The following is a 25,987-nucleotide window of genomic DNA, read 5'->3' on the forward strand; positions in this document are numbered from 1 at the left end:
TCAGGAGGCATTATATCTGGAAATTCTATTGTTTGGAAAACATCTTTAACTACATCGAATAGGACCAGCAATGTGACGAGTTAGTTAAGGCGAAAACAAGGGCACCAACAGATGAAATTCTCGAAGACGACTTGATCGCCTTAGCGTTGGGTAAGCGATGGGGGGAAAATGTTGCCGAGTTGTTTCCAACAATTTCTTCTAAAACTATACACCTCCACTTGAGAGGTATAAGTGGGGCTTTGTCCAAAATGTATGTTCACGTTGATTACTATGAAATCATCTGGATAACCACTTGAGAGATCGAATCCATATCCAACCAAGTTTGACACAGGATAGCTGGGTTGAGGAAGGGCTATGTTAGCTCGAGTTGACGGGTTCCATAGAAAGACCTTTGAGTGGTGAGGACTCTTATCTGTCAAAAGTGGTTAGACCAACAATTCCATTGCACGAATCAACTAATTTGAATTTTTCGCCATCTTTGACAAACGATGTATTGAGATAAGATAGTTCATTTTTGGGATAATGGCGAACTTGTACTCTCGAAAAGTTGTCCAAATCATACTTAAGGAGATTGAATTTGTGCCATTTAATCGATCTCTCAAGATAGGCTTTGATGAAATCGGGGCTGATGAGAAGAGAATTCCAAGACTTACATACACACCTGAATCGGACTAAAGGTTCTAGGGAGAGCCTCAAGAAGATCTCAATAAGAATGTCAACCGGAAAACTTGCCATCGATCTTGCACACTTGTTCAAGTGCTTAGCGCCTCTTTGAACTTCACAAGTCGCCTCTGAATTTAATTTATATAGTGGTGAACTTCTTTGGATGCAGTGATACCTTTTGACTTTATCTAGCACTTCTTTGGCCTTGTTCATTGTCCTAGTATATCTTGTTATAATGTCCTCATCAGTCTAGGTGTATCCAGAAACAACAATATGGTAAGTGCATACTAAATTAAGGGCGGCCATCTTTCACCAAAGCTTCTTACAAGTAGACATGTACAAGAGCTAGGCGTGTCAGAATGGCAAACGTTTCTTTGACGAGTTAATCCTTTCGACCCATTTATGACCTATTTAGACTCGTTTTTTTTTTTAAAAAAGTAGGCTAGCATGTGACTAATGCCAACACTATGTGCTTGGATACATTTAGATAACTTGATGTACGTTAGTAAAAATTATCGTTGATATATGTCAAATCAAAATTTTTCTAGTTTTTAGAACTACTTAATAATTTTCAAAACTTTTCAATCAATCATATCTTTTCTATATATCAAGACAAAACCACTTTCTGCCTAGCTTTTTCATTACATCAAATATTGCCCCCATCAGCAAATGAAAGATAACAGATCTATTCAGACCTGTACTAAATAATTGAAAGACAAGTATGATTGACGCTATTGTGATGACCAGCATTGCCATGGGTAAGCCATGGAAGGAAAATATTGACAGGTTTTTTTTTTCTCTAGAAATTTCTTCTAAAGCTATGGACTTTCACATGGGAGGTGCAAGTCCATTTTGATAAATCCACTACCAATTGTGATCTCCCCCTCCGACAATTTCGATGGGATAATGACATTAATAATCAATAAACTTTGGCCCAATGTACAATATGATCCCTAAACTTCTAATTTATTCATTATGTTTTTTGAAGTTTAACTCAATGTGCAATGTTTTTCTTGAACGTTTAATTTGTTCAATGTGGTCAATGAACTTTTGATAAATGTTCAAATTATGTCCGAACTATATGAAAATACTCAAATGTTATCCTTCTACTAATTTAAGTTCAGAACAATGTTGAACATTTTCATATAGTCCAATGGCTAGTTTGAATATGTACCAAAAGTACAATGGCAATATTGAACATATGAAATGTTAAGGGATGATGTTGGGCGTTGGGCTAAAGTTCGGGGACCACATTACACATATTAAAAGTTGATCTATCATTTATGTCATTTTTCAATTTTGATTTGACTTATGTTTCCTCTTTTTTCTTAACTTTGTCTTCTTCTTTTTTTGGCTTCTTTTTTAACCTTTGGCCTTTTTTCCTCGCATAGAGCCCGCTTGACATCACATCAACACCAGTGACCTCTAAAAATATTTTAGAAGCCTTTTTCACCAATAAAAGATACCTTCATAGAATTAACGGAAGAACTCGATTGTATCAATTAACAAATTTAGAAGTTGATAGCACTGTTTAAGTTTTTTGGACCTCGATTGCATTTTTGCAATAAATTTTGAGATTTTCAATAGACTTATCCCTTTCATTAGTATTAAATTGTGAACCATGGAGTCATGAACTGCTTGAGACTTTGTGTGTCATCAGAAATAATCGAAAGTATATATACTTGTATCTGAATGTAAGTGAACGTGCATGGGATAATAACATAATTTTGCCCAACATTTGGTAGGAGCGAAGCGTGCACCTGCACGTGAGAAGTTCAGAGCCAATCATAGACCGGGCAACCTCTAGGCCCAATCCAGTTCCCTTGGGCCTCAAATCGTCCAACTTCAATCTCAAACTGCATCAATGTATCCGTCAAACCCATTTCCCTCTTCTGAATCGTTGTGTTCCCATCTACCAATCACCCAGACATTGGTTTGGAACAGTAGTCGTAACCTCTTGGGAAAACATATGTAACACTACTTGTTGTAGCAAGAAAAAATAATAACATGGAAAGGCGATAACAACTTCAATAATGATCAAGTCGATGACCAAACGAGGATACAATAACAGATCAAATTGATATAAAATTATAATAGGATTACACGAGAGGTGAGGTACAGCTAACTAAATTTCCTTAAGACGATTAATTCCTATCAACGGTTAAGCAGCTTCACAGAACTATGCCCCCAAGATACAGCACATCGAACCCATTTGAGTTAGTAATGCAGGGCTCTGCCGAACCCTTCTCAAAATTGGCACACTTAGAGCATGACTACAGAGAAAACTAGAGGAGTAGTTCAAGGAGTTCTTCTCTTTTGAACTAAAGAGACACGTCCATTTATAGATAAGGAAAACAACTACAGACAACCAAAAGGACATGAACTCAAGAGTCATGTAGATTATGTTCACATTTGTTGAGCCATTAACCCTTTATAATGATAATATTAAATTGAAAAATTGCCACAGAACGAAGAGTCACTTGAAGTCATTAACTCATAACTGCAACAATTAGGACATGATCCAGAAAGACATAACTGATGCAAGAGATGTCTCACTTATGTTGATCCATTAATAACCTACAATAAAACGACATTAAGAACATCCCAAGCACAAATACATATCCAATCAGTAATAGGAGAGCTCCCTTCAACCCATCGACCTATTGTCTTACCCAATCATTCTCAATGTTGTTCTACATTTAATTTTTCTACCCTAAACCCAGAAGCACTCTCCGTGCCCATCTGACTTTTTTTCTTGGCTTGTGAGGTATGGTTTGTACTCATCATCAACAAGAAAGCACGGGGATCTCGAGTTTAATGACGAGCTCGTGAATTTGATGAAAGGTGTTATTGTCTCGGTGCATCGCGAGGGGAGCTAACTAGTATATATTACATTTGAGTGTAGGCAAGCTGATGATGGACCGAATCATCCTTGCGACCAAGTAGACCGGTTCCATGGGCCCACTCGGGAATCAGACCGTATCGGACCAGCCATTCCCATCTGTGGAACGGGTCCTTAGTAGGGGTAACCAGTTCCTTAGTAGGGGTAACCGGTTCCAAGTTGGAAATTACTCATCCCGAGACCGGTCACCCCTACTACTAGGCAGCTGGGAAATAAAGGATGATATTGTGTGTATCCTCTTTTCTTTACCATGCATTGACATTTAAGTAGCCACATTCGACACTGTCCCTTAAGTACTTTGCCAAGGGGGAAAACATAATCATAATTAATGATTATGTTGGGTACTCTGCCTTTGATATCAGAAGATTTGTCGATATGAAAAAAAGGAAAAGATACAATTAAATATAGATCGTGAAAGTACCCCAAATTCGGCCCAAGCTCATTCCTTCAATCAGGTTTGTCATTAGGACTACAAACATCTATCGAAATTTCTATTACACAAATTCCCAGTGCACCATTAACTTAGGGTCTGTTTGGCGGTGATTCTGATCCTCTGTTTCTGTTCCCTTAAACAAAAAAGGATCAGAAACATGTTTGGTAATGGAAAAAAAAATGATTTTGATTCTGGTCCCGGGAACACTTTTGGACCACTTTTCAGAAGCAAAAAAAAGATGATTCCGGTGTTTTGGAACACTTTTGGAGATCACTTTTTTACACAATATACTTATGACTTATCTCTCATACTTAAATTAAATTTTTAATATAAAATGGTATTATTTTAAAAAAAAGTCCACGTGGATTTTCAACTTTACATAAATTAAAATTCAATTTTAAAAATTGCTAAAAACTCATTTTCTTAAATTAAAAATTTTATTTAAGGAAAATTTAATAAAAAAATTTAAAAATTTAAGAAATGGGGGAAATAAAAAATATTTAGATTTTTAATTTAATAATTTAAAAATAATTAAAAAATTTTAGATTGAAAATAGCTAAAATTTTGAAAAAAAATTCTAGTCACCAGATTCTTCCCCTCCCCCCCTCCTTTTTTTCTTAAAAAATTAGTTTTTTTTTAAAATTTTAAGCCTATTTCTAAATTCAAGTTAAATTTATATTTATATTTAAAAAATTAGTTTTTAGAAAATTTTGAAATGTAATTTATTTTTTATATTAAGGGACCTCTAATACCCCTTTTTTTTGAATTTTTAGCTATTTTATTTTTTATTCTAATTAAGTTTTATTTTTTATTTTCTATTATGTTTTTTCAACTTTTATCTTTTTTTTAATTAAAGATTGGACCCAACCCTCCGCGTCGTCAACTAAATCTCCATTTTTTCTCCATGTTTTCGAGCCGCACAAAAAATTTGTCGAGTCGGGTGAAGAAAAAATCAATGTAGTTAAGTTGCGGGTCTTGTAAGTTTGTACGATATGTAATTACAAGAGTGCAAAACTATAGGCGGTTGCACAATGAGGAGCTTTTCTTTCATTTTTTTTTTTTTTTGGTAATCAATCTACAAGTCACGAGAAATAATAACAAACAAATGATTTAGAAAAATTCTGTAAATGTAATACGAATTACTTTTTAAACAATATAAACGATTGCATACTCATGAAAAATCGACAAACAAATTGGGAACGGAAATTTTGTTACTTTTTTTTTTTTTGCTCCATAATCACTATTTGATTATTTTCCCTCTTTGCCATCAAACGTGATTATATAATTATTTGATTTAAATGAAAAATTAGGAACAGAAATTTTGTGCAGCTACCAAACGCCTTTCTATTCCAGGAACAAAAATTTTAAACAGTTACCAAACGCATTTTGATTCTCAAAAAATCATCCAGGGAACAAAATCAAAAAAAGTAATTTTGATCAGAATCATTTTTTGGGAACAGAATCACTGCAAAACGGACCTTTAGTGACATAAAATATTTTCGCAAGCATCGTGGGCTTTATCATTATGAACACCAAGATTGTTATTTGTTTTCTTTTGTTCATGTGTTAGTTAAATTAACCTCAAACAAGGTTAACGGCAATCTCGTTCCAATTACCTATTCATTAATTCACAAGATAACAAATTACACACCAATCCATCCATAAATTGGAAACCATGGGAAGAGCGATGTCATGGAAAGTACATTGAAACAAAAGAGAGAAATCTTAATCGCACAAGTAGAAGCCTCTTTAATGCAGAACAACATTTTTCTCTACACGTATTCTTTTGTCTGAAAAGCAATTTTCCAAACCAACTAATGCTCAACATTGTTTGTGGACGAGAGGGAAATCAAACTCTCTACACAAGTAACAAGTCGAGTGCTATAGTAGGAATCGACTCCGACTTTAAGCGTCTCGAACTTTTCACTCCGTACGTTGTGTAGAACCAAATGAGCGGGAGATTTGAAGCGTAAGCCCCCTATATTTTTTGCTTACAAAGAAAACTTCTCCGGAATCCGCAAACCCTAGTGGCCGAAAACGCACACTGATTCTCGTAGACACTCCGATCGTACACAGCTTGGTCCACGACTCGCAGATGACGAACTCGTTCATGATCCACACTTCATAATGTCCGGTCGATGAGTTAGGGGTCATTAGAGACAAGCGTCCACCCAATAAGCTTATATGTTTCTCTCTATGAGGCATTATATCTGGAAATGCTACTGTTTGGAAAACATCTCGAACTACATCGAATATGACCAGCATTGTGACGATTTCATGACTGAAGCGAAAACGAAAACAAGGGCACCAACAGATGAAATTCTCGAAGATGACTTGATCGCCTAAGTTGTTTCCAACAATTTTTTTCTAAAACTATACACCTCCACTTGAGAGGTATAGTTGTGGCGTTGTTCGAAATGTATGTTCACGTTGACTACTTTAAAATCATCAGGATGACCACTAATGGATCGAATCCAAATCCAACCAAGTTTGATACGGGATAGCTGGGTTGAGGAAGGGCTATGTTCTCACGAGTTGACGGGTTCCATAAAAAGATCATTGTGTCGTGAGGATTTCTACGGTCAAAAGTGGATAAGCAAACAATCCCATTGCACGAACCAACTAATTTGAATTTTTTTGCCGTCTTCGACAAATGATGTATCGAGATCGGATAGATCATTTATGGCGAAACGGTGGAGCTGTACTCTCGAGAAGTTGTCCAAATCATACTTAAGAAGATCGAATTTGTGCAATTTGATCGATCTCTCAAGGTGAGCTCTGATGAAAGAGGGGGTGGTGAGAAGAGAATTCCAAGATTTACATACGCACCTAAATCGGATCAAAGGTCATGGGGAAAGCCTCAAGAAGATTTCCACTAGAATGTCAACCGGAAAACTTGCCATTGATCTTGCACACTTGTTCAACTGGTTAACATCTCTTTGAACTCCACAAATTGCTTTTGATTTTTATGTAAATAGTGGTGAACTTCTTTGGATGCAACGATGCCTTTTGACTTTGTGTGGCACTCCTTCGGCCTTAGTTCAGCGTTCTATTCCAAGAACAAAATGTCGTAAATTAATTCTTTGTGACCTTTAGAAATGTTTACAATGGCCTTAGTTTATGTTTACAATGGTATGTGGTAGCTAAGAATAAATGCCGCAAACTTGGATTATTTTAGATGGTTTCGATTTCATTTTATGGATTGCTGTGCAATTTTTTATCGAGTGAACAGATGGAACGATTTATTGGAATACAAGTCAATGTTCATATGATGTGGACAACAAATGGTAGGTATTTCCAATAATCTTAACCTGATTTCAGGTTGATTTTACTAACACATGACATGGAATCTAACACGTATTATCAGTTTTAAATCTTCATCACTCTTAACACATGGAATATCAAAGATAAAGCCCGTTATGTTACTGAAGCCTGATCCCATTCTTATATTTCTCTTGGCTAATACCGTCAAAAATCCCAAACCGGTATGAAGAATCTCAAACCGATGCTCCCGTGACAAACTTACCAAAACCTTAAAAGAAAAATAGAGACAAATAGAAATCTTGCCTTATACTTGGAAAGAAAAAGTTGCGCGCTCACGCGTGAAATTTAGAGCCGATCATGGACCGGACAACCGATTAAAAAATTTATGGGTTTCCGTTAGGAAACTAACCGAAAGAAAATTTAGGGTTTTCAATACGTTGATCATTCTCGTGACGTGCATAATCAGTGCCTCGAAAAAAAAAATCGTCGAAATTTAGAGAGGATCACGGACAAGTCGATCGGCTAAAAAAAAATTTTTGTCAAAATGGATGGGCTGGGCCAGGCTGTTAGGCCCAAAACACAACCTGATCAGATGTACACAAAGACTGGGCTTGGAATTAACACGCTGAAAAGTGAAGATGGGGATATTTTTCCGCGTAGTTTTCACAAGGGAAAAAATTGTTTGCATATGAAAATGAGCTAAGCATTATTTATGAGAATTGCCCGCTAATTTTGAAGTCTTCATCAAGTCCAAAAGAGAGTTGAGTTTTATGGAGTTCCAAAGGATTACGACGGCCAAGAAGAAAATGTCGTAAATCTATGTAAAGAGTTGCAAAGTTTGGTCGTAAATAATAATTCGACGCTGTAACTTTGCACATTTTCAATTCCTAGCCAATAGGCACGTGGCGCTGGCAGTAAAAGGATTAGGGGGTAGAGACGCTAATATCATAGGTACGGGGTTCGACTCCCGTGCTCCGTAAAGAGGCCGAGCAAAGGTCAAAGAGAAGAGAATTAGAGATAACTCGGACAAAAAAAAAAATTACATTCTTTGCAAATGTCTATAATGGTCTATCATAATGAAGAACAAAACATCGTATAATTAGAAAAAAAAAAAAGGAAAAAATTTATTACAACGTTTTTATAAATGTGTTCAATATTCCAATGATTCGTTTTTTCTCTTTTCAAAAAAAAAAGTTCCCATTTCACATGGAATAGAGGTATGTAATTTCAAAATATTATTGCAAATCCTACAAAGCAAGTAAATATAAAAAATGAATCAACTTGGTAAAGCCTACGGAAATTCACCTATTTTACAAAGACGAATCTATCATAGCATCAAAGCATAATCGATGCTTGATCGCCGAATCTCATATCATCATCAATGATAAGAGCATACCGAGATTTTTCTCTCCAATAGCTACAATTTTACCAAAGAGCGATGCGCATCTAAGTTCGGCATCCCCAGCACCATCACCTTCTAGAAACAACAACACAATCAACTGGTTGAAAGAGCATATAAAATACCTTGAAAATCTCATATCTATATTTCCATAGGAATAGAAAAATACCCAAATCAAGATCTAGCTCTGGATCGAAAGAGAAAAGATCCAAAATAGATACTAGTTGATCAAAAAATTACTTTCAGATAAGCCGCTCCTGAAGGTAGCAGTAGAGGAAACTCGGAGACTTGTAGAGCGCTCGGCTATCTAGAGCAAGCATCAAAGTCGGAGAGAGCTAGCAGATCCGAAATAGCAGATTCTTTCGAGACGCCACGCTTCATACTTCTGAACTCACAAGACAGAACTCTCTTCTTCCGCGAAAAATATCAATCGCGTTATCCACGAAGTCAACCAAAAGTATTGAAGACGAGAAGATAGAGAGATAGAGAGACAAAGAGGGGGATGCGACGGAGGAGGGAGAGGGAGAAAGTCCCTCTCTCTCCCTCGGGAATGTCGCTATAGAAAGACGGCTGGGCGGCGGGCTTCTCATAAACCCTAAGGGGAAAAGTGAAAAGGACATTTCTCTATCATCGTATACAATGTTCCAATATGTCCAAGAACTTAATGTTGTACGTTTGAATTCTTTTAATTACACAAACGAAGGTTTGCATCATCGAACCGAGAACATAATGTCATGAAAGTTCGTTAAATTTGAATTTTATTTTTACAGCTATACTCAAATCCACTTGAAAAGCATAGCACATTTCACTTTTAAAGACTTCTCCTCAATAACAAATCTAGTCTTTGGAAATCTAGTTATTTGTGGAAATTTTCAAGGGGCATAAGCAAAAACTTTGGCACTTGCATTTAGTAGCCACAAAAAATTATGATTTGAGGCTTACTAGAATATTGGAATTATGTCCTTGGCCGCATTAGGTAATGGGGGGAGATGATGTTTGATTAGCTAATTAAACCATGATTAAAAAAACATAGTTATGAATAAATAAAAAAATCCCCCCAACCCCACTGCCCATGTCACAATCATCTAGTGGCCAAGATCAAGCCCCAAGTAGATACAACCCTTCTCTCAAGAGCAAATTTAAAAAAAACAAAACAAAACAAAACAACAAAAGACACATCAAAGTCCCAAAGAAGAGACGAAGCTTTTTGCATTAATCAAGTCGTCCCTAAACACAACATCCTAAGAAACCAATGATGATGGCAATTAGGAGGTCGGATTAATAATCTAATCATGATTATCTTCCCCCCCCCTCACAATAACAAACGGACATAACGACACCCTTGAACGGAGTACCTAACGAGGATTACCAGAGACCTCGATCCTGCTATTTAATTTATTGTTCCTGACAACGACGCGTCCGAAGTCTCCGAGAGACCAATCAATTCTCCCCTAATTGGTGGAAAGTGATGCCCAATGATGTCAATACTCGTGCGCTAGAATAATATACAAAAAAACGGGGCGGTGAATTGTAAGCAGTTTGTGCTATTTAGCAAATTAGCATTGTTCATCAACCGCTCGATCAGAATTTGTCGTGTTGCCTTGTGAATTAAACTAATTTACCGATAATAAGATTTATATTGGAAATTCATGTGTTATTTAATGTAGTGATTAGTGCATAAATGTCATATTTACCACTAATTTTTTTCCTTTTGGGGGGATGGTACAATGTAGCATAGGAACAATGATAGGTTGAAATTGAATTATCAACAGCCCCCCACCGGCCACCACCCATCTTCTTCTTCTCTCTCTTCTTTCTCTTTCTCTCTCTACGTTCCAGCTCTGACCCTGACACCAACATCTCTGCAACTTCTCTGCCGAGCTCGTCTTGTCTTTCTCTCTCGGATTTGTTCGTCTTCCCCGCGAAAAGCTCTTCCCCTTTCGATTCTCTCTCTGACAATTTCCGCTTTTTCTCTCTCTCTAACCCACCCCGACCCACCGTTTCTCTCTCTACCTTGACTCCCATCGATCATGCTTCAGAGCTCGCTAGTCCCTCAATCCCCCGTCACTTCTTCGACCCCAAACCTCCTCCGCCCCTCCTCCATGAAGACGAAGCGCGACAGAGAACTCCCCGGCGCCGATTCTCCCTCTTCCGCGGAGGACCAGCCCTCCTCCAAGCGACCCAACTTCTCGGGCGGGGACGAAGCCACCATCTCCGGCGAGAAGGCCACCGAGGAGACCGATCAGGAGCAGGAGCCGCCGGTCGACGAGGGCGAGTGCAACGGGCTGAGGCTCCTCGGGCTCCTCCTCCAGTGCGCCGAGTGCGTCGCCATGGACAACCTCGACGACGCCAACGACCTGCTCCCGGAGATCTCCGTCCTCTCGTCGCCGTTCGGGTCCTCGCCGGAGCGGGTCGCGGCATACTTCGCCCACGCGCTGCAGGCGCGCGTGGTCAGCTCGTGCCTCGGATCCTACGCGCCGCTGGCCGCCCGGGAGCTGACCCTCGCCCAGTCGCAGCGGATCTTCCACGCGCTCCAGTCGTACAACTCCATCTCGCCGCTCGTGAAGTTCTCTCACTTCACCGCGAACCAAGCCATCTTCCAGGCCCTGGACGGCGAGGATCGCGTCCACGTCATCGACCTCGACATAATGCAGGGCCTCCAGTGGCCCGGATTGTTCCACATCCTCGCCTCTCGGACCCGGAAGATCCGGTCCATACGGATCACCGGGTTCGGGACCTGCTCCGAGCTGCTTGACTCCACGGGGCGCCGGCTCGCCGACTTTGCGAGCTCGCTCGGCCTGCCCTTCGAGTTCAACCCGGTCGAGGGCAAGATCGGGAGCCTGACCGACCCGGGCCGGCTCGCGGTCCGGCCGGGGGAGGCCGTGGTGGTGCACTGGATGCACCACTGCCTCTACGACATCACCGGCAGCGACCTCGCGACGCTGCGGCTGCTGACGCTGCTGCGGCCGAAGCTGATCACGACCGTCGAGCAGGACCTCAGCCACGGCGGCAACTTCCTCGGGCGGTTCGTGGAGGCGCTGCACTACTACAGCGCGCTGTTCGACGCGCTCGGCGACGGGCTGGGCGGCGACAGCGTGGAGCGGCACGTGGTGGAGCAGCAGCTGCTGGGGTGCGAGATCCGGAACATCGTGGCGGTCGGCGGGCCGAAGCGGACCGGGGAGGTGAAGGTGGAGCGGTGGGGGGAGGAGCTGAGGCGGGTCGGGTTCCGGCCCGTGTCGCTGGCAGGCAACCCGGCGGCGCAGGCCGGGCTGCTGCTCGGGATGTTCCCGTGGAAGGGCTACACGCTGGTGGAGGAGGGCGGGTGCTTGAAGCTGGGTTGGAAGGACCTGTCGCTGTTGACTGCGTCCGCGTGGCAGCCGTCGGATTGATCTTATCCTTTTTCGCCCCCTCAAGATCGGACGGCCGCGAAGAAGTCTGTGGGTAATGCTGGAATACGGCATATGCGTTCGTTTAAGTAATGAGCGAGTGTCCGGATTCCGTCGATTTTCGACCCTTTGATCGGTGATACGGGCATCGGCGCATGGACGCGATCGTACGTCGAAAGCACCTGATAAAATTCCTCGGAAGACTCGAATGGTAAGCGGAATAGCGTTTTGGACAGGGGGGATTCCGAAGCCAAGGCAATCTTCTTGTTCACTTTTGTTGTTGTAATTCTTTGGAGGGATTAATTGGCAACTTGTATTTATTTGTCGGAACAACAAAAAAAAAAAACCAATTTTGTGAAAAACTCTCTTTTTTTGTAATTTATTTATAGCTCCTGACTTTTAGGAATAAAGAATCAAAATTTCTATTCTTTAGTTAAAAAAAGAGAGACCCCCCAACTTCTGGGGATTCACAGATTTGGTCCCTTTTGATGTATAGGTGGGGGGCAATGTGTTTGGATTCTCCTTTTTCCTCCCCCGGTTTTTTAGGGTGATCCACACAAGCTTTGGGAAAGTAAGTTGTACAGTTTTTGCTTTTGTTGCTAAACAGGTGTGTATCCATGTTTTCATAGGCAATAGTAGTGATTAGCCATTTGAATTTCGAGTTCGATCGTTGGAACATGCCCAAAGGAAGACGGTGCTTTTGTCTCAATTCGATCGACCGATGTACATAAACACCCCCGATATCCACAAGCGACACGAAAAAAAAATCATAATTAATGTTGGAATTTGGATACAATATCTATGATTCGAAACCAAAAAGGCAATTTAAATTTTCTCGCTACATTTAGTCAACAATCTAGTCTTGCCCCCTTATTTGGTTTATTATCATCAAGTGTCTGGTCAAAGAATTGACTGCAATATGTCAAAATCATCGTCTAGTCCCAGCACTACAAATGGGAGTGGGACTAGACGTTTTTACCAGAAGGAAACTTCAATTGACTAGCCCTATTAAGTTGGCCGCTTTGTTTTTTTTCTGACAAAAAAAATTGGCCATTTTGGTAAAGTGCCATTAAAAGAAGCCGTAACAATTGAAGTGGTTTAATGGACCTGAGCATAGATATGGCCACGGACCAATTTGAGCCCAAAATCAGTCTGTGGAAGAATCGGAATCGGCCTAGCCTCTCACGGGCCGATTACGATTTAACAAAATTCCGAATCAACAGTTCTAGGCCGATTTTGAACCGCCAAAAAAAAAAATGCGACTCTTTCCCTTAGGCCATTGCATACACCCCCTTCTCCCCCCCTCCTTTTTTTTGTTCTTAAATTTTCTATAAATATCATTCCCCCTTTCATTTTTTTCACAATTTCTCACAATTTCACTCAATTCTCTCAAATTCTCTGAGTGCTCTCAAATTCTCTCAATCTCTGCTCAATTATGTCAATTTTCTGAATAAGCTTTCCGCTCAATTCTCTGACAAAAATAGTAAGTGGAAGCGAAGCTCGTGATAAGAGAAAGAGCCCGATGCTGATGGGGATGGGGGAATCCGATTATCCTCAACCTCATGATCAATATGATCATCGTGAGTTTACATGTTGAGTAGACGCCGATGATAATATCAACTATATTCCCAACATCGACCACGTCCTAACGCAAGAAAGTCTTCATCCTCCTACCGACGTCGAAGAAACGTCTACGGCAAATGAGCGGGAACGGCAAGCCCGAGAGAGTACATCCAACTTATGGCAACACTTCGACAAGATATATGTAGGCGGAGATAAGTATAAGATAAGTCGTAAATATTATACAAAATCATACAATTTTAATAAAGGAGACGGCTATGGAACATACCGTCGGCATCCGACGCAAAAACATGCAATACAAGTGTAAATCGACATTAGGCAATAACAAATTTTCGAATACGTCAAGCCTAACACTTCTCCTTTATTTCGTTTTAGTGATGAACTTTATAAAAAAACATTAGTTCAATATGTTGCCATTGAACATTTACCGTTTACTATTGGTGAAAATTTTGATTTGAATTTTTTGATAAACACCGTATGTACTCCGTAAGCAAAACCTGTTTTGAGAACTACTCTTAAACGTGAACTTTTTAGGGTTTATAAAAAATAAAAAAAGGCTTTGCAAAAAAAAATTACGGATTTCAATGAACGTATGCATATATGTAGCAACATTTGGAGTGATCCTTGGCAAATTCATTCTTATATGGGAATCACATGTCATTGGATAGGTGGCAATTGAAACATTAAAAAAAAAATACTTGCATTTTGAGTGTTTGATGAAAGGCATACTGCCAATAATTTTTATACAATAATTAGACAAGTTTTAGAAGAATATAATTTGATTGATAAAGTTTTTTCAGTTGGTTTTGATAATGCCGCATCAAATACCGCTTCCATTTTCGAGTTAGAAAATATTTGTAAACCCTCTTTTGACGAACAATTTTTTCACATTAGATGTGCTTGCCACGTTTTAAATTTATGTGTACAAGATTGTTTACGAACTCTTGAGGCTTTTCTCACCCCAATAAAGAGAGCAATTAAATTTTTATGAAGTCTTTCCCAAGTTATGAAAGAATTGGGCAGATTTTGTAAATCACATGGACAAAAACCAAAAAAAATTTCAAAAGATGTTCTAATTTGTTGAAATTCTACTTACAAGTTGCTTCATCAATCTTTTCCTTATAAAGATTTATTATGTACGTTTATTTCGAATAATGTTTTCGAAATTAGTTTACTCCCGCAAAATTGGGTTATTTGCAAAAAAAAAATAGATTTTTTGAAAGTTTTTAATGATGCAACTTATACTTTATCTAGTGTTTATTATCCTACTATGCATTTATTTGTAATAGAGTGTGTTAACATTGTTGGTGTTTTGGTGAATATGAAAAAGATGTTCATTTAGCCCCAACTATTATAGCAATGAAAGTAAAATGATTGCATTAATATGCCTGCATTTTCTAATTATCCGAAGGATTATTTTTATGATTTTTACATTTGAATGAAACAATAGATATTAAAACTATACAAGTGGAGGTTAAAGACGTTATAGTAGCATTATATAATAAATTTTGTAGTAAATATGGTTTAGGTGGTAATGGATTTTCTCAACCTAGTGCCTCACAAAAGGAGAAGAGTGATAGACTTAGTAGATGATACAATCTGCTCATTATAGGCAAAAAAAGATAAAATGGAACAATAGATAATATTTCTGAATTAGAAAACTGTTTAACCATTGCTTTTGAGTTCCGTGATTCCGAACGTAGCACAGATTTCAAAATTCTGCAGTGGTGGAAGACTCATTCAACCAATTCCCAGTCTTCGCTCTCATCGCAAGACGGATGTTAGCAACCCATTCTTCAATAGTTGCAGTTGAACAAGCATTTAGCACTGGAGGATTAATTTTGGACGACCGCCGTTCAAAATTAAATCTGGATCTTGTAGAGGCTCAAACTTGTGTCGATAATTGGACAAAGGCAAAATTTGGATAACAAGAGTTGGATCAAGACAACTAATTCTTCAATGATGATAATAGAGATACCACCGCCACGGATACCGCAACGGATAGCGACGATTGACGATGAGGTACGTTGAGATTATCAAAGGTAAAAGAACTACATGGACTTTGATTCTTCTATTCCCAAAAAGATATATAAGCATTTAATTATAATTCATTAAATTCAAGCCCATTCCCTCTCCCTTTTTTTCTCCCCAAAATTTGATTACAATGTACAATTTGATTATAATTTATAATTTATAATTTTTTATTTTTTATTTCATAATTTATTTTTTAAAATTAAATTTAAAATTGGAAACTGGAACCCGCCCTTGAGCCGGCCCAGAACCTGGACCGCCCTTCTAGGGCCGGTTCGGGTTCAAGCATGGTCACGAACTGGAACCACCGGTTCCTGAATTGGAACCGCCGGTTCCCGAACTAGAACCGGCGTTTCACGGCCCATGGCCATGTCTACCTGAGCAGGTCCTTAAAAGGATAAAAGAGAAACAACGAAAGGAACTTCCCGATATGGAGAAGGGATCTCCCCGTAAGTTTTCACTTATTCTCTTTCTCCAGGAAGAAAAACATCAGAGAGAACTTGGAAACCTCTTCTTAGATGAGTGGTCGGCTAGTGTTGACCTGATTGTAATGTCGGAGTCCGATAACCGACTCGATCAACACAGCCCTAGTTATCAAACTCCATTTGGGTTAAGCCTTCAAAAAGCCAACTTCTAGACCAATGTTTTTTTCTAGTATTTTCGTATCCAAACTAGTGCAAAACAATATTTACCCAAAAAAAACTAGTGCAAAACAATGCCCTTCTTTGGGCTATTCAAGAAGTGGAATAGTTGGGTCGAGTTTATTGATCTTTTGTTCAAGAATATGTCCATTAATTTTCTAACGGAGTAGGAATAACGATGCAAGCTGGTGACCATCCGAAAAGTGATTTTTACTCACGAATAACATCACAAAAACCTCGTCGATCTAATGTTGGAATTGGGGTGTCACAAATTCCCTCTTGAACCACTAACGTTCTCATTAGGGTGGATGCATATTGTCTAGCAATGCTCCTCCCACTTAATGTGGAAAAAATTATCAAAAAAATCTTAAATCTATTGCAATTGAGTCAATTTAATTCTAAATCTTTTTTTAGGATCAAGTACTAAACTTTTTTATATTTTATCAATCGAGTCCATTGGCCAATTTTGGCCATAAATTGATAACATCTCACCTGAATTTTTATTTTATTTTTCTTGAAATTTTTTATTAAATTTTTTCTATCTTATTTTTCTTTTCTTTTCTTTTATTGTTAAGGGTCGACACACGTCCAGTGGACAACAAGCATCCATGTCATCAATTTCTAATCAAAATTGGTTGGATGGACTCAATCAACAAAACTTGAAAATGTTTGGGACTGAATTGATATAATTACAATATGTTTAAGACTTTTTTGGTAATTTTTCCTTTGATGTGCAAATCGATCCATTTTCACCCCTTCATTATCTTAGAAGCCCACTAAGAGTGTGTTAAGTTCAACTTTTCCAAAGCCCCTTAGGGAAAATGTGGAGCATTTGGCAACCATTCCCAAGGAGCTTTAAGATAAAAATCGGCCTTGGGAAGGCTGAAAACTCAATACTGGTAGGGATCATCGGACCGGAATTGAGCTTTCAGCATTTGGCTAAATGTTATCCTAGGATTTTGTCATCCAAAACTACCATCATCGATTCTTTCAAATTCCAATTTTTCATCTCATCTTATTTGCAAAAATATTAAAAAAATAATAAAAACAAAAATCAAACCTTAGGATAAGGCCATCGGCAAAGGCTCTTAGGGGTCGGGTGACCCTCGACGAGAGCCGCTTGGGGGTCGCGGCCCGGGGAACTAACGCTAGGGGTCAACCCCGGCCTCCAAGAGCCCTTGGTAGGGTCAGGTGACCTCGGGCCTCATCGTCGGGTTGCGCGACCCAAACGACGGCCGCCTAGGGTCACGTGGCCTAGGCAACCATTGCCGAGGGTTGCTCGACCCTTGGCGACCTCAGCCTAAGGTTGCTAGCATCAAATCTGGCTCACCGGCGGCCTTAACCATGGGGTTTATTTTTTTATTTTAATTTTTAAAAAATTGTAGGAAAGCCCCATTACACAAATTTACTAGTTCGCCCAAAGTTGCTTTTCAAAGTACTTTTTCATAAATGCCATTTGCATTTTTCCAAAGTTCCTTAGGCTAAAGGTATTTGCATTTTTCCAAAATTCATTTCTAAAGCCGAACGAAACGCACTCTAAGTATCACAACTTATTCGAGCTCTCTAGCCTCAGCGATCACTTATTAGTCTTATCGAATTGAGTATGGGCATATTCCTCTATGAGCCATTCATATATTTTGACATCATCTGGAACAACCCAATCCGTTTTATGTGAGCCAAGTCCTCAAAAGGAGTACTCAAATAATTACTAGAATGGTGGTTTGAGTGTAGATCTTATTTATGAATAACATCCCAAGATTTCGCGCATATAATGGGTACTTAGGGTGTCACGAAAGACGTACTTATCCAAAGGAAATTACCCCTCTGTCCTTTCCTCCCCGTCACCTTAATTATCATAAAGAAAATTAAAAACCCATAAATATTGGACAAAATTAAAAGTGAGATGATTTGGAGAGGTTCGAGATCAACTAGTGTTTTGGGTCTTTTTCTAGAAGACATTGCATTTCCTTTCTTTTCCCCTCAACTCTCCTACTCTCAACCGAACAATTGATAAAGCTCTTTCTTGCATTCGAAATCAACATATAAAAGATAATTTCCTAAAAAAATCCTAAACTTATTATACAATTCAATCATAAACTTTTCAATTGGGCCAATTTTTTTTGTCATCAATTGGACCAATTGAGTCCTAAATTTTTGACGAACTGTCAATGTAGTTCGTCCGGTCAATTTTGGCAAAGATAGCTAACGTGAATACTGGTCATATTACATGGAACAGAGAGTGCTAACATGGACGATTTTTGTATTTCTTAAAATTTTAGTTGAAGCTCACCAAGGGCAAGCGAGCTTCGCGAGAGAAGAGAAAAAAAAAAAGAAAACAAAACAAAAAACAAAACGTTTGAAAAATATTTAATTATTATTTAAAATTGACCACGCTAGTGCGAGCGGTGCCACTCAGCGATTTTTGGCCTAAATTTGTCGAAAGGACTGAATTGATACAAATGCAAAAAGCTTAAGACTAAGTTGACATGAATACAAAAGATTTAGGTCTAAATTGGTATAATTGCAATAAGTTAAGGACTTTTTTTGTAATTTTCCCTCGAGACTTGTATCAAACTAAGTTTGACTGACTATAGTTTAGGTAGTGCATGATAACACTTCTCTGTTCCGGAAGTCATTCTGGCAAGAAGTGAATTTTTCAACTTCTGCTTTTTAGCGTAAGTAGTTTTTTCTATTTTTGCTTCAGAAGTTGATTTCTGACGGAGAAATGCGTTTGATAACCGAAACAAATTTTTACTTCTGATAGGAAAATTTGTTTGATAATGGCTTAAAATTTCTATTTCTGAAATAGAAATTCGTTTGAAAATAAGTGCAAATTTTTACTTCGGAGTAACTTCCCAGCACAAAACACTTTTACAAAAGCAATTGGGCTTTTTCCCTTTGGTCGATCTTCCAATTCTGGCCAAAATGAAAACAACACTAGCAACCTACACTCCTCCCCAAAGCAAACAGGAAAAACCCTAAATTTGCTCCATCGAAGATCGTCACTCCTTGAGGACGGAAGACAGCCGTCGGCGGCCATCGGATGCTCGACGACCCTCGCTCCTCCTCTTCGTCGCCACTCTTGCGTAGCCGTTGGACACTCACCACCGAAGGCCTTCACCTTTCGATGACGGACGACGGCCACCGACTCTAGCAAGAAGCCTGGGGATTTTTGCATCACAGCGACTCGTTGAGTCACCACCGAAGCCCTTCATCTCTCGATGACGGATGCCGGCCATTGACTCTAGCAAGAAGCATGGGGATGTTCGCACCACGGCGACTCGGTGAGTCACCACCGAAGCCCTTCACCTCTCGATGATGGACGTCGGCCATTGACTCTAGCAAGAAGCCTGGGGATTTTCGCACCACAGCGACTCGGTGAGTCACCACCGAAGCCCTTCACCTCTCGACGACGGACCCCAGCCATTGACTCTAGCAAGAAGCCCGGGGATTTTCGCACCACGGAGACTCGGTAAGTTCCCTCGATCGATTGGAATCCCTAAAAATCACCAGCCATAGTCCGGTGTTACGTCGTTGTAGGTATTTAGATTTGTAAAGGTTTTGGAAACTTCATGCAAAACCAGTGTGGATTATATGCAAACCGGGAGGTAAAATGTGATTTGTTGGGAGAGTTATCCGGGAAGATCTTACAGAGTGCCAGTGTGCTATAATGCCTGCAATACGGTTGATGTCCGATCTTATGTTTCAATGAAGGAAAAAGAAAAAGTCTTTATGCCATTGTGCATTGCCATTGATCCTAACTTTAGTGAGAAATCACCTTCCATTGAGGAATATCTTCAAGTAATTTGCGACCGAGAGAGATCTGCTTTAGCTATCTTGCTGAATCACATGTAGATGCTGGTTGTAATGTAACTGACATCTCCTCCACGGAGAGACTCGAAAATGGTGCTTCTGTGATCGGTGAATTACATTTGAAACTTCACGTAGTTTCTCGCCGAATGTGTGACGTCAAATGCATGATAGTCATTGGATAACATCAAAATCACGTCCGCTGAACTTTTCAAGTGATTGTATAATCGGAATGGCTTGTGTAAGTTTTGTTCCATCTTAATAAGGTCTAACGATAGTACTTTCACTTAATACGCCCGATAAATCATGAACTAATATAGTTGGTGTAACAGGATCAACCCGAGAGCCATGCTTGAGGGCAGTGGATATGGCTTTAGATGGTTACTCGATAAAATTAGGGGATGATCATCATTGTTTGATCGTAGCACTGGGAGCTGCATTGTGTAGGGACATCAAACAAGCTGGTTCTGTAGAAAAAGGAGTTGGAATTTTATTTACATGCTTCTCTGTTGCCATCGGTGAATTCACATATTTCAGTATTTTTCATTTATATAGTATTGATTGTGACTAGTAGGGGTAGAATATATGTTGGTTGTTCGTTCTTAAACGAAGAAATACTGAGGGCAGTGCATTTCTATGCGGGAAGGTTCGAACCGAAGGATTCAAACATGATATCCTCAACCCTCACGGTTCGTAAAAAAATTAATGCTATCCACACTTCTTTCTTGCGGATGGCGGAATCGAAGACGTTGGTTCCCCCAATGGACAAAGATACATATGTGTTTTGCTATTGTGGCCCGAAAGCTCCTCTACAAACAGCAAAGACGAAGGAAAACCGGGGAAGACGATACCGTGGCTGCCCAAGATACAATCGCTGTAATAAAGGGGAAAGTTGTGGTTTTTTCATTTGGGTAGACGGGGAAATCGGTGAATCGTGTAGTATGTCCAGAAGTTTGCAACGGAACAATGCCAAACAAGAACCAATATCGACTCATGATGAAGACGATGGTTGCTCAATAGTCGCCGAGGTCAAAGCTCTCAAGGCACAATTGAAACAAATGAAGCAAGTAAAACAAGAGTCGGCATACCCGAAGAAAGAAAATTGTAGATTGAAGATAATTGTGGCTGTATTGTTATTGTTTATAGTGATAACACAATTTATGTAGCCGACATAAAGTTAAGGATCACGAACCTATTCTGTATATATATGCTCACTGTTAGTGATTTGAATGAAGGCAATTTTGTTGTCTTGCTATTTGGCAAAGTTTTTCCGTCTGTTCTTTGTTTGGAATTTGCTGGTAGATTGATTCGTGTTGAAGAATCTACCCGCAACATTTGGCTTTCTTGAGTTTCAACTCGGCCTACTTGGGTAGAAAGGGGTAACGTTTTTTATGTTGGGAATGCCTGTTAGTGATGTCCTCATAGCAGGTTGTAAGAGAAAAAATGCTCATGGTTTCGGGAAAGAACCATTTTATTGAGTTCCACGAAATACTTGTAAAAGTTTTACTCGCACGAGTAGATCACATCGCGTAAGGAGATGTCCTCCTTGCTCTTGAATACATTAGTTTCAAGAACTGTATCTGACTAGATCTAAGTTTCAATTTGTCTATTGATTTGGGGGCTGAAAGAAATGGGATTTTAAAAAGAGCTAGAGTAAATCGAGCCACTCATGAACTAAACCTTAATTGCTTGTGGTGAAACCTGTGCAAAAACAGGGGTTGAGTTTCATCCGCAACTGAAATTTATTAAACGCAATGAAGTGTATTACCTTAATTGTTTGTGGTGAAACCTGTGCAAAAACAAGGGTCCAACGACTCATCAACTAAACCTTAATTGCTTGTGGTGAAACCTGTGCAAGAATATGGAGGAAATTTATCGTAGTTGATCTTAAATGCAACGAAGTGTATTACCACGGATGAAGCGGGAAAAAAAAATTCTATATCTTAGAATGAAATTTACCCAAAGCTTTCTAAACCAGGCTACAAAATGAATCACGGTGGCATTGGAAACAATGAATTCATATAGTCTAGCGTAGACATCATATAGCTCCGAACAAAGTGATCAACTAGCGGGCTCATGTCATTCTCATATCGACAATCCGATTTCTCCAGGAAATCATAAAGCTGAAACTACCCGAACCCTTTTCCTCATTTCTTTTGGACCTACGTCAACCGTACGTTCAAGAGCTTAACAGTTAACAGCGATAAATGAATGCACGGACCGAAGAAACTTTCGGTAACCTAAAGTATGACAAGAAGTTGAACGAAAACAAGCCACACATCGGTGCGAAACCGTGAACTGTTGCAATCTGCGCAGCACAATGATCCAGGCTAGGGTAATCTGTGTTCATATAATCGAATCTTCCTCACCACAATTTGCTCTCCCTCAAGGACAATAATGAATCCTAAACATGCCCTCAATATCGAAACCGAAAAGGGAGTCCAAAAAAATCGTGCGTGGGAAATTTGATACATGTATACTTGAACAAATCCGATGGTCTCCATCAAAGTCGATATTAAACAGGAATACATAGCTGAATGAGAAGGTTAGGACTCAAAAACTTTGTGCGAAAAGTTCAACAAAGTGTGTACTTCAGAATTACAATGAGTATCTACGTCAAAATGCCTTTCCATTACACAAGAGGAATAGATACACATGAGATAGTGTGTACTTCAGAATTACAGTGACCTCGTAATAGATACAAATGACATGAGCTCATTCAAAATGAACTTGCTATTCAAAAGAGTGTATTTCAGTTTTACAATGACTAACGTAACGAAGCACGTGATCACAAGCACCTTGCACACATGAAAACTCCCCCTCGCAGTTCAACTCCATTTGTACCCCGTATGAAAAGGGAGAAAACTCTGAAGGAAACAAATAAATTAGTAACACTATATTCAACCTCAAAGAAGATCCGAATATACTCATTAGAAAGAAGTTTGAAAGTCTAACTTGATGCATAGCATTTGTGTCACATGCACGAACTTAACTCAAACAAAACCTTAAGCCACAATAATATGTCACGGACTCCGCAAAACTATGCACTTGACTCCCTTGGAGGCAAAACTTGTATCTCATTCAACAAGAGCATGTCACAACCGAGCAACCCGAAATCATGGAATCTCCTCCATACCATGATCCCTCGCTATTTTATTGGCAATATGTTTTTCGAGAATGCTCATCTCGGTTCCCTCCTCTGTCGATATAACATCATCTGTCACCTCATCGTGCATAGATTCATTCACATACTCGGGATCTCTATATTCAGAAAAGTTTCTATCTCTCCTATCTTGGTCGCGGATGTAATTATGAATGGCACAACACGCTATGACAATATGTGCCTGCTTCCTAATTGAAAATGGAGGCATATGTCTTAAAATGAAGAAGCGATTCTTCAAAGCCCCGAATGATCTCTCAATGACGTTCCTAAGTGAAGAATGTCTATAGTTAAAAAGCTCTCTTGCATTTGTAGGCCTTGCATTTCGTCTAAAATCATTTATATGATACCGATCACCTTTAAAAGGTGTTAAAAATCCCGATGTTGATGCATAACCAGAATCGACCACATAGTATTTGCCTATAACAAAGTATTCAGACATTTGTCATAATAAGCGATCACAGCAAAATCACAAGGACAAGTACTCATTTATAGCAAACAATTACCTTGAGGAGGTCGTGGAAATTGTAGTGTGGGATCCTCGAGTGCCGCCGTGAGAACCCGACAATCGTTAGCAGATCCTTCCCAACCAGCGTATACAAATGTAAATTTCATATCAAACGAACACGCGCATAATACATTTTGAGTGGTAGTTCCCTTCCTACATGTAAAACGATTCCGCATTGCAGCAGGTACTCTCGCATCAATATGGGTGCCATCAATGGCGCCTATGCACCCCTGTCACAATTATCACAGACCAACATTAAACAAGATTATTAACAACATTAAACCAACGGTGCAAAGAAATGATAAAAATGATACCTTGAAGTAAGGTTTGTGCTTAGGATCCATGAGAATCTCCTGTGGGACAACATCTAAGGGAGGTGGTGCGATAAGCTCCTTTGCAAGTTTTCGAACCGCTTTTAGAACTAATTGAAAGTACCAACTAATAGTCCGTCCCGAACGTTGAAATCTCTCGGCCAAGACTCTATTGGAACCGCCATGACAGATTATAAATAAGAAAATCCCCAGCTGTTCGGATACTTTAAGATATCGACTATCGGCCACCCAACCTCTTGCAGTCAAGAAACCACATAAGTTAAGAAAAACATGTCTCTCCATTCTAAAAGCTTCGTATACTCTATCAGAATGTCCATTAAGAATTTCACTTATCCATTCCGCTCTGGACAAAGCGATGTCCCTAATACGTTCTCTCGTACGCAGGGCCTTATGTAGCTGACCAAGACATAACCATGCATGCAGTATACGATAATATTCCTCATCAAACTCTTCACAACTTGATTCATTTCCTCCAGCTGGAGCTACTTGATCACTAACTCCATCCATATTACCTATAACACGAAAAGCGTCAACACACGAGACCATACCGTAGTCTTAGATGAAACGAGAGTGAGAAATGAAAGACTTTATCTATTGAAAAGTAAAGCAATCTAAATAATAGTCAACGCGTAAATAGGCAATCCAATATCAACTAGAAAACCAGTCACAATATAACCATAGTCGCATAAAATTAAAACAAAGCTCAAATGTCTCAAACACATAGGTCTTGTGAAATAAACCACTACGAAATCCATAACATATGCTAACATCTATTTAAATGGAATCAAGAACTGCACGACGCCATTCGGGTTCCGTTAAGATGAAACCCTCTCTCCAAGCAGCATTCATGGAACCATAATTCAAAGCTTTGGCATAAAGAGTAGGTTCCATGTCGGGCATGCTCTTCAGGATGGCAATGAAGGCTCCCATGGAGAAAGGCTGTTCGGGCGGTGGAGCTTGTGAGGTGACAGAGGAATGTGATGATTGAGCCATCTTCATTTGGAGAGATTCTTGAATGGCTTTGCATGTCTTGGCAAAATCATATGAAGTGCTCTTTCTCCTTCTCTTCGAATTTGGAGTCCTATTCAACTTGTGCTTCTCGAGAACCGGGACAGCTAACAATTCATTATTCAACCCTTGTCCACTTTGGTGTTCATCATCTAACCCATATTCAATCTGTGCTTCTTCTGTCCTTGCTTCCTCGGGAGTACCTAATGCAACACCACAAGGAAATTCATCCCCAACACCATTGTCACCTTCATCCGATGAAATCTGGTCTTACACATTTCCCGATGCAAACTCTCCAAGAGCATAGGTATCCCCAAACACCACACAAAGTTGGGGATACAAAGAAAATCCGTCCTTTCTAAATGTACCCCGGTCGGGATGCTCCCGCATCATTTTCAAAATGGTATACATCAACAAATGAATTTAAAACAGATTACTTCTTTCATATATATACAAAGCTGGCACGAACACCCAAAAGTGAGGCTATACCTTGATATGATCCTCCCAAATAGTTCCCTCATGCACAATAATCTTGTTGTTGACATTGTCCCATCCAAATCCGGTTTGGTTAATCGGCTTCTTGAAACCGCCATCTTGCTTCTTCGGTTTGAATACTCTGTTTTTGAACTTGTCCAAAGAATACCGGCACCCCGAATGCTTATTGAATTCGCGCTGAATGTTATTCCACCCTGCTTTGTTGAAAGTAGAGGTGGTTCGATTCCCCTTTTTTACCTCATATACCATCAAGCTTACCAACAATCGCGTCAATGGCTCGGTCCACTTAGCAGTGACCGTTTCTTTTTGGGATGCCATTTAACGTAAACCGATGGAGTGTAACATGAGGCAAATCATTAAAATGAATTAAAACA

General features: G+C 39.6%; 2 protein-coding genes across 2 annotated transcripts in view; both read left to right on the forward strand.

The window, feature by feature from the left end:
- Positions 1 to 25,987, forward strand: part of LOC115750563 (protein FAR-RED ELONGATED HYPOCOTYL 3) — an 874,908-nt gene that overhangs the window by 800,285 nt on the left and 48,636 nt on the right. The window lies entirely within an intron of this gene.
- On the forward strand, positions 10,421 to 12,410 carry LOC115750617 (scarecrow-like protein 23). Its single transcript, XM_030688100.2, has one exon. The coding sequence runs from the start codon at positions 10,692 to 10,694 to the stop codon at positions 12,048 to 12,050; it is 1,359 nt and encodes a 452-aa protein (XP_030543960.1). The 5' UTR covers positions 10,421 to 10,691; the 3' UTR covers positions 12,051 to 12,410.

This window comes from Rhodamnia argentea, chromosome 10 (genome assembly GCF_020921035.1).
Source record: "Rhodamnia argentea isolate NSW1041297 chromosome 10, ASM2092103v1, whole genome shotgun sequence".
Classification (NCBI taxonomy): domain Eukaryota; kingdom Viridiplantae; phylum Streptophyta; class Magnoliopsida; order Myrtales; family Myrtaceae; genus Rhodamnia; species Rhodamnia argentea.

What these genes read in the sequence shown, in the direction of transcription:
- LOC115750617 (XM_030688100.2), top strand. Translation starts at nt 10,692, where the DNA reads ATGCTTCAGAGCTCGCTAGTCCCTCAATCCCCCGTCACTTCTTCGACC.